This window comes from Berghia stephanieae, chromosome 5 (assembly GCF_034508935.2).
Source record: "Berghia stephanieae isolate SIO BIC M18660-M18661 chromosome 5, UCSD_Bste_1.3, whole genome shotgun sequence".
Lineage (NCBI taxonomy): Eukaryota > Metazoa > Mollusca > Gastropoda > Nudibranchia > Aeolidiidae > Berghia > Berghia stephanieae.
Window position 1 is genome coordinate 66062803 of NC_088364.1, and position 14821 is coordinate 66077623.

At 34.6% G+C, this 14821-nt stretch overlaps 2 protein-coding genes across 2 annotated transcripts in view; both read left to right on the forward strand.

The window, feature by feature from the left end:
- LOC144973995 (tubulin alpha-8 chain) overlaps positions 1-382 on the forward strand; it is a 2619-nt gene extending 2237 nt beyond the window's left edge. The window contains exon 4 of the mRNA XM_078916883.1: positions 376-382. Coding sequence (XP_078773009.1) covers positions 376-382 — 7 coding nt within the window. The remainder of the gene's footprint in view (positions 1-375) is intronic.
- An 864-nt stretch (positions 383-1246) lies between these two features.
- On the forward strand, positions 1247-7560 carry LOC144973442 (peroxisomal 2,4-dienoyl-CoA reductase [(3E)-enoyl-CoA-producing]-like). The gene is given in 9 exon segments (XM_078915899.1): positions 1247-1450; positions 2696-2764; positions 3306-3423; positions 3990-4059; positions 4751-4875; positions 5286-5379; positions 6682-6786; positions 7214-7357; positions 7360-7560. Coding segments are annotated over 9 exon segments (867 nt in total). The 5' UTR covers positions 1247-1376; the 3' UTR covers positions 7428-7560.
- Positions 7561-14821: the final 7261 nt, after the last annotated feature.

Consider the following 14821-nt stretch of genomic DNA (forward strand, 5'->3'; position numbering starts at 1 on the left):
ATTTCACCGACAAAATCTGGAGATAATTCACAAAAAAAAGAATTAAAGGGGGGGATTCGTAAAATTCAATACCAACTGAATAATTCAAGGGTTTTATAACATCCCATATAGCCATATCAAGAAAATAAGGAATCAAAAATTTACCAGTTATTAATTTTTTTTCTTTTCGTTCTATCCAACCGATAATTTTAAAAATTTCGATGAAATAAAAACATTGGGGGTCAAGAGTCAAGGGGTCGTAAAACCTTTTAACTGTGGATTCCACTACTTTTACGTCTCAAATGAGGGGAAGTGCCCAGTGACAGTTTTAATGAAATGAAAAATTAAAAAACAGTCTACATAAAACAAGATAAACGGTCTTTATTTAATTTTTAGGAATTAGTAAATCATGGCTTCGTCGGGTTTCCCCTCGAAAAAGTATGGATTTTTTTTCAAAGCTTCAGGGCCCATATTCTGAAGTAAGTAATATTTTGCACCAGATCAACAAAGCTTTGAAATTTTATTTTAACTTGAAACAACACATTTCATTTTTCTTAGCTCTTTCTGGTCCCGATGCAAACGGAGTTAACCTCTTTGTTGAAAAGTCTAGTTATTAAGGCCAAGCGGCTATGTGATCTTATGTTATGACACCCACTTCTGACTTAAAATCAACAATAGAAGTAACTTATGAGTATGATGAGATGGGAGTCTAAGTCTAAGTCTAAGATCTCAAAGTCAAATCACAAGCTCTGATAAACACAAAAACAAACATACTACCCTAATAAATACACTAAAATCTAATAAGATTAGGGTCTAGATAATAACTTAATAATTAATAACATACGAAAAGCGACGGGCTGGTCTTGGTGAACTCATACTTCCAACTTTAGGATTGGATCCATTTGTTGGGGCCAAAAGCATCCCCTTCTTTCAGTTTACCGCTTGTGACAACAAACAAATGTACTGATTCCGTATCCTTCTGAATATAATGCTCTTATTTCACCGACAAAATCTGGAGAGTAGATTCACAAATAAAAAGAATTGAGAGGGGATTCGTAAATATATCAATAGCCAAGCTAGAATAATTCAAGGATTTTATAACATCCTATATAGCCTATATCAAGAAAATAAGGATATCAAAAATTTCACCAGTTATTAATTTTTGTCTTCTCGTTCTATACCAAGCCGATAGATTTAAACATTTCGATTGAAATAAAAACATTGGAGGTCAAGAGTCAAGGCTCGTAACCTTTGAACTGTGGACTTCTCACTACTTCACGTCTCAAGACTGAGGACGAAGTGCCGAGTGACAGTTTCAATGAAATGAAAATTAATAAACAGTCTACATAAAGCAAGATAAACGGTCATTTATTTAATTTTTAGGAATTAGATAAATCATGGCTTCGTCGGATGTTCCAGTCGAAAAATGTATGGATTTTTATTCATACAGCTTCAGGCCTGATATTCTGAAGTAAGTAATATTTTGCACCAGATCAACAAAGCTTTGAATTTGAATTTGAACTTGAAACAACACATTTCATTTTCTTAGCTCTTTCTGAGTCCCTGACTGACAAACGGAGTTAACCTCTTTGTTGTAAAAGTCTAGTCTATTAAGTGCCAAGTACTCTCTCTCTCTCTCCTCTCTCTCTCTCTCCTCTCTCTCTCTCTCTCTCCTCTCTCTCGTTCCCTTTCCCTTATTTTAACCTAGACGTCTACCTGTCTCTTAAGCTGTGAGATGTAGAACCCTTAAACCCCAAAAAGACTAGCTAGCCACACATGAAAACATTAATTTTCAAGGATCCCGATAGCTTAGTAGTGCCACACAAGTAAAGAAATTTGTTAAGCCCATCTATCCACCTAACAGTGATTTCTTAGTCCCATTTGTTAGATCTGTTGTAAGAGCTCTGCAATATATCCAGTGGGTGGTACACAACTTGAAATTAGAAACTTGATAAATACTTGGACCTCACTGCTCCAAAGGTCTATTCTATGAAATGTCATCTTGGAACATTCAAAAGGGGCAACTAGAAAGTGGAACACATTTTTGCTAAAGATATAAAAATGCCAGCAGAGCATTAAATCCTAAGAACAGTAGGCATGTGCCTCAGTTGTCAGTTTAGGAACCAATAAGCTAACAACATGTATTATATTATGGTAAAGAGTGAAAATTAGATATACACATTATATATATACAGTACAGTACAGCTCGTGTACAACGGACTCAGCTACTAAGGGAGATAACTTGAAATGTGGTCCCTGTGTTTTTAAAAATTTCCCTCATTATTGCTTTGCTTCAAATTCCGTATGCATGTATATAAGCGGGACTCTGCTACAACCTGGATTTTTGCAAGTCCCACTATCCCCTTTGTATCCGAGTTCCACTATATATATATAGGCATGTCTCTCCAATCCAAACACCTTCGTTCTCAGCATTTTGTCCAGATTACAGAGACATCCGCCTTATGGAATCAGTCCCTAAAGTGTACAAATAGAGAAGAAAAAAATCATGTCCCCAGACAACCTGTTCGGTTAATAGAGACATCCGGATTGTGAAGTTCTGGATTAGAGAGACACATTATTGTTATTGTTGTTGCCCCAGACAACCTGTTCGGATAATAGATACATCCAGATTGTGAAGTTCTGGATTAGAGAGACACATTATTGTTATTCTTGTTGCTCCTGCTGATTGATTTTTTTTTTTTAATTTTCAAAACAGAAACAAAGTGGCTTTCATTACTGGTGGGGGCTCTGGTATCTGTTTCAAGATAGCTGAAATTTTTATGAGGTATCCTGCTTACTTCTTTATTTTTATTATTATTGTTGTTGTTGGTATTATTATTATTATTATTATTATTATTATTATTATTATTATTATTATTATTATTTTATTTATGTTATTGTTATCATCGTCATCATCATTTTTATCACCACCATCATCATCATCATCATTATAATTATTATTATTATTATTATTATTATTATTATTATTATTATTATTATTATTATTTTTAGAGGTTGTTGAAATTTTGTTGCCCTATGGCAGTTGCCTCACTTTATTGTATGAATGAAAATAGTATCCTGCTGTAATAATGAAAGAGAGGAAAATGTTTGAATTTCATTTCACTTTTTATTCATGCTGCATATAAATTTAAAATATAATTCCTTTTCAAATAATTTCACTTGATTAAAACTGTTATATCCACTATGTGTACATTTTGGTAAGAAATTTTTGCGTTTATTAATTAATTAATTAATTTTTTAAATCATTTGTTTATTAAGAGGACAGAAATATAAATCAATATGATTTGCTCATGGTTCTTATTTAGACATGGTTGTGATGTAGCCATCGCTGGCAGGAAGATCGACCGTCTCCAACTCTCAGCTCAGACACTGTCTTCTGCAACAGGCCAAAACTGTTTGCCTATTCAAATGGACGTTAGAAAAGTATGACAATCACCAGTCTTGTTAAAAATATGTATTTAGGCTTGTCATATGAAAGATGCACCTCACTCATGAATTATATTGATAACAAAATCAAAATACTTTCGTCTATAAATAATCAGTCACTTTAAAATATGAACAGAAGAATTTTGTGTATGAAAATCACTAAATACATATGAAGAGTACAAGGAAAAACCACAGATGTCCATTTTTGAAATTTTTGTGACTGCCCTCTTTGAGTGATATCAGGGCATTAACTATAAACTTTCCCTTTATAAATAGAAACTACAACCATAACTCTTTAATGGTTGTATTTTTTTGTTCGATGTTATTGCTGTAGACTGGGAATTTAATCGCCTAACATCACTCACGGGGGCAGTCACGAACATTTAAAAAACTGGACATCTGTGGTTTTTCCCTTGTACTCTTCATATCGTTTGCTGAACAGATATTATTTGACATTTTTTTAGAGGTTGAAATTATAATTGATAAGTCTATAGCCATTTCCTTTATTGTGATAGAACACAGATCATCATATTAGTATAATTTTTTTTCCCTTTTATTTTCAGCCTCAAGATGTTATTATTGCTATCGATAAATGTCTTGAAAAATTTGAAAGGATTGACATATTAGTAAATGGTAAGCAGCTCACTTATGAAAAAAATGTTGCACCTCTAATCTATAACACACTTTATGGTGTGTAGAGAAATCCAGTTGGACTTGATTTAACAAAAAACAAAAAACAAAAAGAAATCCTGATCTATAAATTTCTTTTATATATTTTTTATTTTTGCTATTTCTATTTTTCAAAGGAAGCTAATTTACGACAGTTCATTTATCTATTCAATTTTATGTCCCGTTTTCTGGTTGTCCATTATTTTATACATTTACTCTCTCATTATTTGTCTTTTAAAAAAATACCATGGCTCTTTATAACTCTGGCAAGATGAGAGCCACAGATTATCCAGTAAGAGATCTCATAGCTTAAGAGCATACTTAATGATACATTATATAGTCTATAAAACTTGTATGTCACAAACTGAATTAAGTACTCAGCTAATTTGTTGTTTATTTGTTTATTAATGTTTGTGGGTATTATTATTATTATTATTATTATTAGTATTAGTATCATTATTCTTTGTTATTATAATAGTAATGGTGTTAATGATATGATTATAATAAAATATGTTATAGCAATATTCAATTTAATGGTACATTTTGGAAGAACTTGAATGACTTTTGCGTGTTGGTTCTTGCTTTATTCTATACTACCTTGTCCTTCTCATTTTGCATTTGTCGATTAAAAACGTCGCTGATAATTCTTCCACAGGTGCAGCAGGCAATTTCTTGTGTCCGTTGGAGTCAATGTCCTTCAATGCCTTCAAGACTGTCATAGAAATTGACACGCTAGGCACATACAATGTCAGTAAAGTGGTTTATGACAAATACTTCAAAGTAAGTGTCTTTATGCTTACGAAAATGGAATACTGATGTATATGTCATTTTCATCATTTGTTTTTTTTTTTTGGTTTTTTTTTTTGGGGGGGGGTAAACAATCTTTGTTTTGAAAAAATTTAAAATATTTTAACTTGCGATAAAACAACCTTTATTTTGAAAAAAAGCAAACATGTTTCAACTGTACGACTAAATGCACAGGTTGCTATTCTTGTACCTAATTATGTTTTCTATAAGAATTATTCCCTATTATCTTACTTCTTTGGCACTTTTAAGGCAAATAATAAATTCTACATTAATTTTTTTTCCTTGGTCTTTTTGAATATGATTCTACTGTGTTGCATAGACCATAAAAACTCAAATAAACAAAAAATTGATCTTTTTGATATCATTCATTTAAATCCTGTTAGAACAATGGAGGTGTCATCATCAACATCACAGCCGTGTTGCACTACAGAGGGACTACACTTCAGGCCCATGTGGGAACTGCAAAGGCAGGAATAGGTTTGTTATCATTGTTATTATTGTCAAACATCAGCATCATCAAGGTGGAAACTTACTTTTAAAAAAAGCAAGGAAATAAAAACGGTCCTTGAACTCGACTTGAGCTTTTTTATATAGCGCAATATCCATTAAACGTGCTCAATGGGGTCTCAAGCCAACAACAGCACTTAACATGTAGGATGAGACATGACAACTGTGATACTCTCCTACAGTTTTTTTTTTCCCACATTGATAAGGTGGTTATCAGCCAGGTACTTATTTAACATCCAAGTATGGTTAGAGAATGAGAGTAAAGAGCCTTTCCCAAGGACTCAACTTTTGTGCCACTCCTAGCAGGACTCAAATCTGGGACCTGTCATTCCAAAGGTAAGTGTCATTCCACTATCCATTAAGCCAGAGTTGGACAGAGATAACAAAATAATCCCTACTGTAAGCAGATTCAAATCAATCTCGAGTCACATGCTCTACCTGTGCCAAGCTATTTGAGTATTGATCTCTGTATGCATTGCATTAGTTGCCTCACGCATATTAATGGCCAGCCATTTCCCTTTCACCAACCAACAGAAAACAACTGTTAAAATTCACTTCCAGTATTGTGGTTGACGTTTACAGTTTCAGAAGCATGTTTCTGTCACATTACCAATTGTGACAATATTGATAAAACAAACCAAAAGTAAAGTGTATTATTCTATATTAAGGACTTTGACAAACTTAGTTGAAATTTGTAAAAAGCCAATCTAGAAAAAAAAAAAAAAAATTTGAGCTTTTATAAAGTGCAATATCCACTAAACATGCTCAAAGCGCTTTACAAGGGGTCCCTAACCAACAGCAACCCATAACAGAAACAATGAGACATGATGCCTGTAAGGCGATAATACATTTTTTTTCGACAGAGACAACATTGTTAATGGCCAGATACTCATTTTACACCTGAGTACGGTGAGAGAATGTGAGTAAAGAGTATTGTTCAAGGACTCAACTATGCGGTGAGTGAGGCACGAACCCAGGACCTTCCAATCCGATCACATAGTTGCACAATCTACTAAAAGGTTGTCATCGGATGCGTCTATACTTAAGATGCAAAAATAACCAAAAAAATAAAAAACAAACAAAAAAACACACAAAAAGAAAATGAAATCATTCCAAAATGTGTCGCCATTTTATAATAATTTTGGTAAATTGATTAACAGGATTTTTTATTATTACAGATCCAAACTGTTTATTTAACTTCCGTTTGAAAATCCTTTTACTGGAACAAAATTCCCAGTGGTAGCAAGTTTTTGTTATATTTTGTATATACAGAATTCCTGACTCGTCATCAAGCAATGGAGTGGGGATCCAAAGGAGTGAGGGTGTTATGTGTGGCTCCAGGCCCAATTTGGGACACAGAGGGAATGAGTAGGCTAGGTAAGAGTATTTGAGTTGGTTTTACAATTACTTTATAGTAGTAATGGGATAGCTTGTATTTATTAAGCAATTTGTACGGCTTGAATATAACAGCTTTGAAAAAGAACAGAAAACCAGACATGGAACGTGTTTGGTCAAAACCCTACTTGAAATGTCAAAATCCTTTTACTTGCAGACAAGATATGCCAATGATTTCTCTGCCGTCTGCCTGGATTTAAGTGATGTATTAATGTTTTGTTGTGTTTGTTATTGGCTGAAAAGGGTTTTGAACCTGAAGTATATAACAAAACCAAAAAAAAAACGAAAAGAAGATATTTCCAAAAATGAATTCAAAATAGTCATCAAAACATGTCTAATTCAACGATATTCTATGAATCGAAATTCTAAAATAAATATCATTGGTTTTATAATTTTTTCCCCCATCCAGGTGGTGGAATATCTTATGAGGCTCTTTCAAAGGAAGTTCCTGTACGAAGACTGGGCACAAAACAAGAAATTGGAGAAGTCTGCTTATTTTTAGCAACAGATATGGCCGGATTTATCTCTGGTACATCTGTAATTGTTGATGGGGTCACTGGATGTCAGACGGCAGGGATGAAGCACGTCTTGAAATGTATCGAGCTTTCACGTCCAAGATGTGAATGGAATTGAAATGAGATAGCCAGAATGACGTAATTAAGATTATTTAACCATGTTAATTAAGAATACAGTGCAATCAATGCCTTATAGATTCCAATGATTCTTGTAATCATCTATATTTATATCACCATCATCATCATTTTATGTTCACTTTTTGTGAAAAGTTCGCATGGGTGTAGGATCCGATAGTGATGTCGTTTCTTCTTCTCTTTACTAGCCTATCCTGCTTCTTTGGTTTGTGATTGTATTTTTGACAGGGGATATTTTTTTTCTGTAAATCTTCTGCCTGTTTGTTCTTGGTTATTTATAATTTAGCTTATGATATCTTTAGGTTATGATTTTGATTTACATTTGTACTATTTTTGTTAGATTGCTTGTTTTTTTGTTTCAGCGGTCTCTCATATAACCTCAATTGTGTTGGAAGAGACCTAAAGCAACAAACAAACAAACAAACAAACTTTTGTTTAGATGTGAACTGTGCATGAATCTGTGTCCACACATTAAATACAAATGTCATTCCTCCTTATTATCTAGAGCTCATATTGCATGAAATGTTGGCACTATATAAGTGTGCAGTATTATTATTATTATCTGTCGCTCAATAAACTATTACAGTCTACTCCGGATAAGACGATGCGCAGGGGAACTGAAAATAAAATCGACTTAACCGAAAATCAACTTAACCGGAGTGTAACCAAATGAGCAAATAATATGTGTGTGAATAAAACAAGCCCATCTAGAATAAGTATGACCCTTCATGTCGCGCTTTCTGCTGATGTTGCTTGGTCGCATCAAATTGGCGGGTGGTTGGATGGGAGCATCACCCTTGAATCATATACCTATGATGTTAGCATGGGTGTACGATCCGATAGTGATGTCGTTTCTTCTTCTCTTTACTAGCCTATCCTGCTTCTTTGGTTTGTGATTGTATTTTTGACAGGGGATATTTTTTTCTGTAAATCTTCTGCCTGTTTGTTCTTGGTTATTTATAATTTAGCTTATGATATCTTTAGGCTATGATTTTGATTTACATTTGTACTATTTTTGTTAGATTGCTTGTTTTTTTGTTTCAGCGGTCTCTCATATAACCTCAATTGTGTTGGAAGAGACCTAAAGCAACAAACAAACAAAAAAAGCATCAAATTGACCAGAGAAGTAGAGGTCCCTGTAGTGGTCATCAGAGGCTCCTACCCACAATAGCCCAAAAGAGAAATCAGAAAACATAAAAAGCGGTATTTGAGAACAAAAAGAGGAATCAACTTACTGTTATTGACTATTGACATGCTTTACAACAGAAAATGTACGCAAATGATACAATATAAAATGTGTAAAAATGTGCAGATTGTTTAATGTTTAAAGACTAAAAGGGGGTCAAATAATAAGAGAGGACACAGGCCTTGGCAGTCTTAGAGCAGAGTATTGAATGGATGGATTTAGTCTTGTCAGGACCCCCCCCCTCCCCCCCCCCCCAACACATACCTAACACAAACACAAGTGCCGGCACACACACACATACATACACACACACACGCACGCTCGCTCGCGCACAAATGCACAAATCACTGCTGTTTATTTCTTCATAAAATCGGATCACTTAGTTATACTGCTGGAACCCAGCAAGTGACTGACAACAGCAGCTGCATGCTGTAAAAGTGGCTACCTGGACGGGGATTCCCCTTTTTGAGGGTTAAGACACAAAGTATTGCATTTTCGTGATGTAATACAACACCATATCTAGATGATCACTTACATTACAATAAGATTAACTTACGGAACAGACAGTACTACTTTCACTTATGTTGGTTCTTTTTTCGTTTTATTGTGATTATTCTGATAGGTTTTATAAGCAATTTAAAATCCCTATCATATTAAAATATTTTTGTTGTTTTGCGGACAATAAAAAATTCAAATCTTTAAAATCAGACGTTGGATTCCGAAACTAATTAATGCTTTGTCCAGTCTTAATATTATTACACACAGTAAAACATTCATTTTCTGATTCAACACATTTTAACAATGTTTTTAATGGTCATAAATGTAATGGGCTGGAAATCTGGTATGTTCTCTCCATTTGTATTTTGTATTGTATTTAAAAGATATGGAGATAAGTTGATTAAACAATTTAACACACTCCTAAAGAACATATAAAGCAATATATTGTGTGTGTAGGTTTTACTTCACTATTCCAAATAGAAACAAAACCATCATCATTACACCAAACAACAACACCATCACAGTGGCGTAGTAGATAATAGAAGCAATGAATATGGTAGAAAAAGGTATTCCTCTCTCTCTCTTTCTTTATTTCTCTCTCTCTCTCTCTCACACACACACACACACACATACATACATACACCCATACATCCTGCATATACACACATATTACATACACACGTAAAAGACAGGCTAAGAGAAATGAATCACATTCACACTACACCTAATTCATACCATTGACAACAACGATATAACATCAACAGTTAGTACAGATAGTATTCCACAAAGGCAAGTTTGACTGGGGAAAATAAGAAGAGGGGGGGGGGGGGGGGGTACTCAAACACAGCCAAGATAGAGAAAATAATAGTGGCACCTCCTAGGAATTAACAGATGTTCAGACATTATTCTCAATATTCACAATGTACAAGTAGTGCAGCTGGTGAATAAAACTTTCCCACACCAATCAACAGAGACATGAATGAAACAAACCCATTCATTTCATAGTTCTTAAATCAGGAACAGATGTGTCTTTAAGAACTATTATTGTAGGCCTACTTGCAGAGGGAGTGTATATCTATATATATATATATATATATATATATATATATATATATATATATATATATATATATATATATATATATATATATATATATATATATATAATAAGTTCCTGTACTACAATAAGTATGACTTCTTCACTCCTTTACCATATTCGTGGGAACGTTTAATGACAAAACTGTAGAATCAGTGTAGTAAAGTGTTCCATGGTCAGTAGGGAGTCCAGGAAATGATTATGACATTGTTTACATTGTGTAACTGGTCCAAATTCATCACCCACGATAGCCTAGACATCTAATAGACTGCTAGATATTCCCAGTGAAATTTGATACCCCACCCCTACACTTGTTACATATTTGTTGAACTGAATTAACACTAGTGCAACAGAAAGTAGACAGTTTGTACTATGTACTAGTGTGAATAATAATAAACTGCAATGTCTGATTGTTGTTGTAGGGATTGCAGAAATATTTGATTTCAACGATAAATGTAGTGAAAATGTGAGTCTACTTTGCTGTGTTCCTGAGAAAGAAATATACTGATGATCTATGATATTTAGTCCACTGTGTGAGGGGGATTTCAATCTATAACATGAGTGATATAGATTTACATTTAAGACAATTGTGGCTTGGCTATGGCATTATTTATCAGACCAATTAGACTACTCGCTTCACTGACTGCAGGCACGTGCCATGTCAGAGCGCAGGTAAAGAGAAGGAGAGTAGTGACCTCTTGACCTAGCATCTCAACTAAGTGATCCGCTGGTAAACCACTGTGAAATATATAGGGAAAAATTAAAAAGGAAAAGAAGCCGACTGTACTCAATAATATTACCTAGGTCATTGACCTCACATATTGGCGTCGACATAATAATAAGACTTCGGTCAACCCCCTCCCTAAAATATATTATTCTTTGACATCAACTGCACACAATTTGAAGGGACTAATCAGACACACACAATCTGTGTTGATTGACCATAGGAGATGCTGATGCCATAGCTCCCTTTTTTTTTTTTTTTTACTAGAGATTAAAAAAAATATTTTTTCCTGGATTGGTAAGCTGAAAAGCAGAATGTTTGCCTTGAATCGGGAATGTAGACCAACTAAGTGGTATTATTCCGGGCGTAGGAGCCTCAAGGTTAAGGTCATGTTTTTTGTAAATCGTGGAGACAGAAATGGCTGGTATGCCAATTTCATCAGACTTTTCAACTGCATCGATCAACTGGATCTTTCTTTTCAGCGATAGGTTTGCCATTGTAGTTGTAGACTTGAGTCTTGATAAAATTAATACTAATTAAGAGGGACATATGGCCTGGGATTAGAACAAAAATTATTGTTTTAAATCTTGAACTTGAAGTTGCGACGATGTAAAATGTGAGATGGATAAATCAAAGCTATTGGATACTACTTATGTACATTGAGAACAGACACCAGGCAAAGCACCTAAATCACATCGGTGTGTGCCAATCATTCGCGGATACTCTTAACAAATGAAAATTCTTACTGGCAGCTTTTTTAACCAGTGGAAATATTTGTTTATTTGTGATTTTTTTGTGTTATGAGTGATAAGAACATCGACTTAAGCGACATCGACTTATGTGTAGTTAAAAAAATTTTTTTACTAATGTTATATAGGAAGAAGGGGGAGGGACCAAGAAAAAAAATCGACTTTGGTAAAAATCGACTTAAGCAAGGTCGACGTATCCAGAGTGCACTGTATTGCTCTTATGAATCGTCATTTTTTAAAATGTCATAGAACTTGTATTATGAGGGCCCAGCCTATACTCTGGGACTCAATGACTCTAGACTACAGAGTCAAAGAGCAGAGAAAGCTTCATCAATAAATAGAAAGTCCTGTGAAATTCTCTTGTTGCCCTCAAGAAAAAATGGTCATGTGCTGTGCTGTCTTTTCTTTTTCAATCAGAATAATGTGATGCAATCAATGCATCTTTGAAATATCCATGTTGTCAACATGAAATGTTACGAACTTTATATGTGAATTTATGTGATCATGAAATGTTTCACAATTCAAGTTTCAATGTCTGTTTCTTCTTAGGGGAATTTGGCCCAAATCTCAATTTGATAATGCCTTATAATGTAAATAGAAAAGCCAATTCATTTTATTCATGTCTTATGTCTTTTTTTGTCCTGGATTGCTATGTACTGTCTGTGCTGCTATATGGTTGTGAGAGCTGGACCATAAACAAGACCATGGTTAAAAGACTGGAGGCAGTGGAAATGTGGTTTTACAGAAGAATGATGAGGGTGTCATGGATGGAAAGGAAAAGAAATGAAGAAATTTTAGAAATGGCAAACAGAAAAAGATCACTGATAACAAAAATCATGAAACGCCAAATGGAATTTTTAGGACACATTATCCGCCACCCTGGTTTGGAAATACTCGCCTTGACTGGAAAGATGAATGGAAAAAGAATAAGAGGAAGACAAAGGATAACGTATTTGAAAGGGATAAGAACTTGGACAGATGAAGCTGAGAAAGGTGGCGCTGCTTTAATAGAATTGGCAAGAGATAGATCAGCTTGGCGGAAGATGACCTCCGACGTCTGCTTCAGATATGGAACTACATGAGATGAGATGTCTTTTTTTGGGGGGGATTAATTTTGAAATGTGTAGTTTATCAAGCTGTTTTGATAACTACTTAACGCTATTGTCACAAACAGAATAAAATGATTGCAATATATACTTCTTGACTAACTTCGTCATTGGTTTACATATTTGTTCATTGTGATGTCTGAATTTTAAGTGATGTATTAATTGTTATTATTGTTTAGTGACTGGCTGAAGAAAGGTTTTGAGCCTGAAACGTTCTGTGTTTTTTTGTTTTTTTTTTAAGCTGTGTTATTTGTTTTTGTACATTATTTTTTTTACAGCATCGAGCAGCTTAGTATCACTATCACAAACAAGAGACACTTTTTTTTTAAAATAGCAAACAAATAAGAGGGCCAAACGAATAAATTATAAATGTTTTCGGTGGATTCCTCTTAGGGCAGGTGAAGATCTGACCCCTGGGCTAATATCCTACGTGGATCCACATTATAGCTTTGAATACATGCCCACCAGCCAAAATAGTGGACCTCCAGCTTCACAGTAACATAAAAAATGTGATAAAAATGCTCACAAACTTGAGAATCAGCTGGTTTGGCTTGAAGGCATGTACAGAACGAAGGCTATGATTTAGACGCTTTATCTTCTATACTGCTGTATGATTTGTTCTTTCTTCGAAGCTTTGTGTCCATGCTATTATTATTATGGAATGAGACCTTGAAGAGGCTTGAAATTCCATTTTCCCTCTGCAGTTTATCGGGTTTAGGGCCGGAATGTTTGTTTTGATTTTCTGGAGTAGACGATCTCAAACACCATCAGTCCATTGTATGGCCTATCAAGACCATTCATTGGTTGAAAGCAAGCATTCTCGTTGGCTACATGTCGTGTGAGTATGGGATATCATTGATCAAAGAGTATAGCATTTTTTATAGGCTATGTGTCGTACAATTATGGGATATTAAAAAACAATGTCCGAAGTAGAACGGCTATAGCAGTTTCATCGGATCAGGAATTTCAATACCGCTATTCGGGTTTTTTCCTAAAATGTATGTCACTATAGAAGGTTTCTTATTACTAACAATATTTAGGGAGAAAAATCAGGACCTGGCCGCCATGTCGCTATTGAGGGAATGTCATTATAACGATTGACATGAGCTGTTTTGTTTTTTGTTTTTAAGGGTTTTACGGCGCTTGCAACACATTTAGGTTATATCAGCGCCAGTAAAAAGGAAGAAAATGGGATAGTAATAGTAAAAAGTTCTAGAATTACAATTAAAGCACCTAAGAAAAAGTAAGACAAAGGGGAATTGAGAACAAATAGGGATCAGATGTAGATTCCAAGAGCATACCACCAATGTACTTAGTTTGAAATCACCTACAAGTCTCATCCAGACACAAGCACAAAATCCAACAAAGAGGAACACACTCAAATGCTTACATTATACATTCAAAATAAAAATAATAACGCATAACAGAGAGATGATTTACAAGGAAAAAAATATCATCCCCCAAAACAATAACTATGCATTTGACTGTTTCCTCCCAGCTAGGATTCCGGCCAGTGCCAGGACAAAACCAAGTAATCTCATTCCGAGACAAAGACAGAAAGCATGTTGGATAACAGATATAAGGGGAAGAAGACACAGTATGTACCTCCCTGCCCGCTATGGGAGGTCAGGATCCCCACCCAGGACATGAGCTGTTGCATTGTATGTAGAATCAGCGAGTCAAAGTAATTTTTAAATTTTTTATTCTTTCCTTTGTGAAATCCAGAACCTTCATTTTACCAAAACTGGGGATATGAGACGAGCCATCACAAAAACAGTATCATGTTGAATTGGACCCCAAATAGTGAATTTAGAATTAAAGTTATTGTACAGTGGATTCCTGATAAAGCCAACTCTGTCGGACCAGAAAGATTGGTTGACTTTAAAGCAAGGTTGACTTTATTCATTATCAATAAGAAATGAAGCGAGTAGGAAAGTGCCAGAGGACAATAGAGAATAAAAACTTTGCAGCGGCAATGGGGGCTCGAACCCGCGACCTTACTGGTATG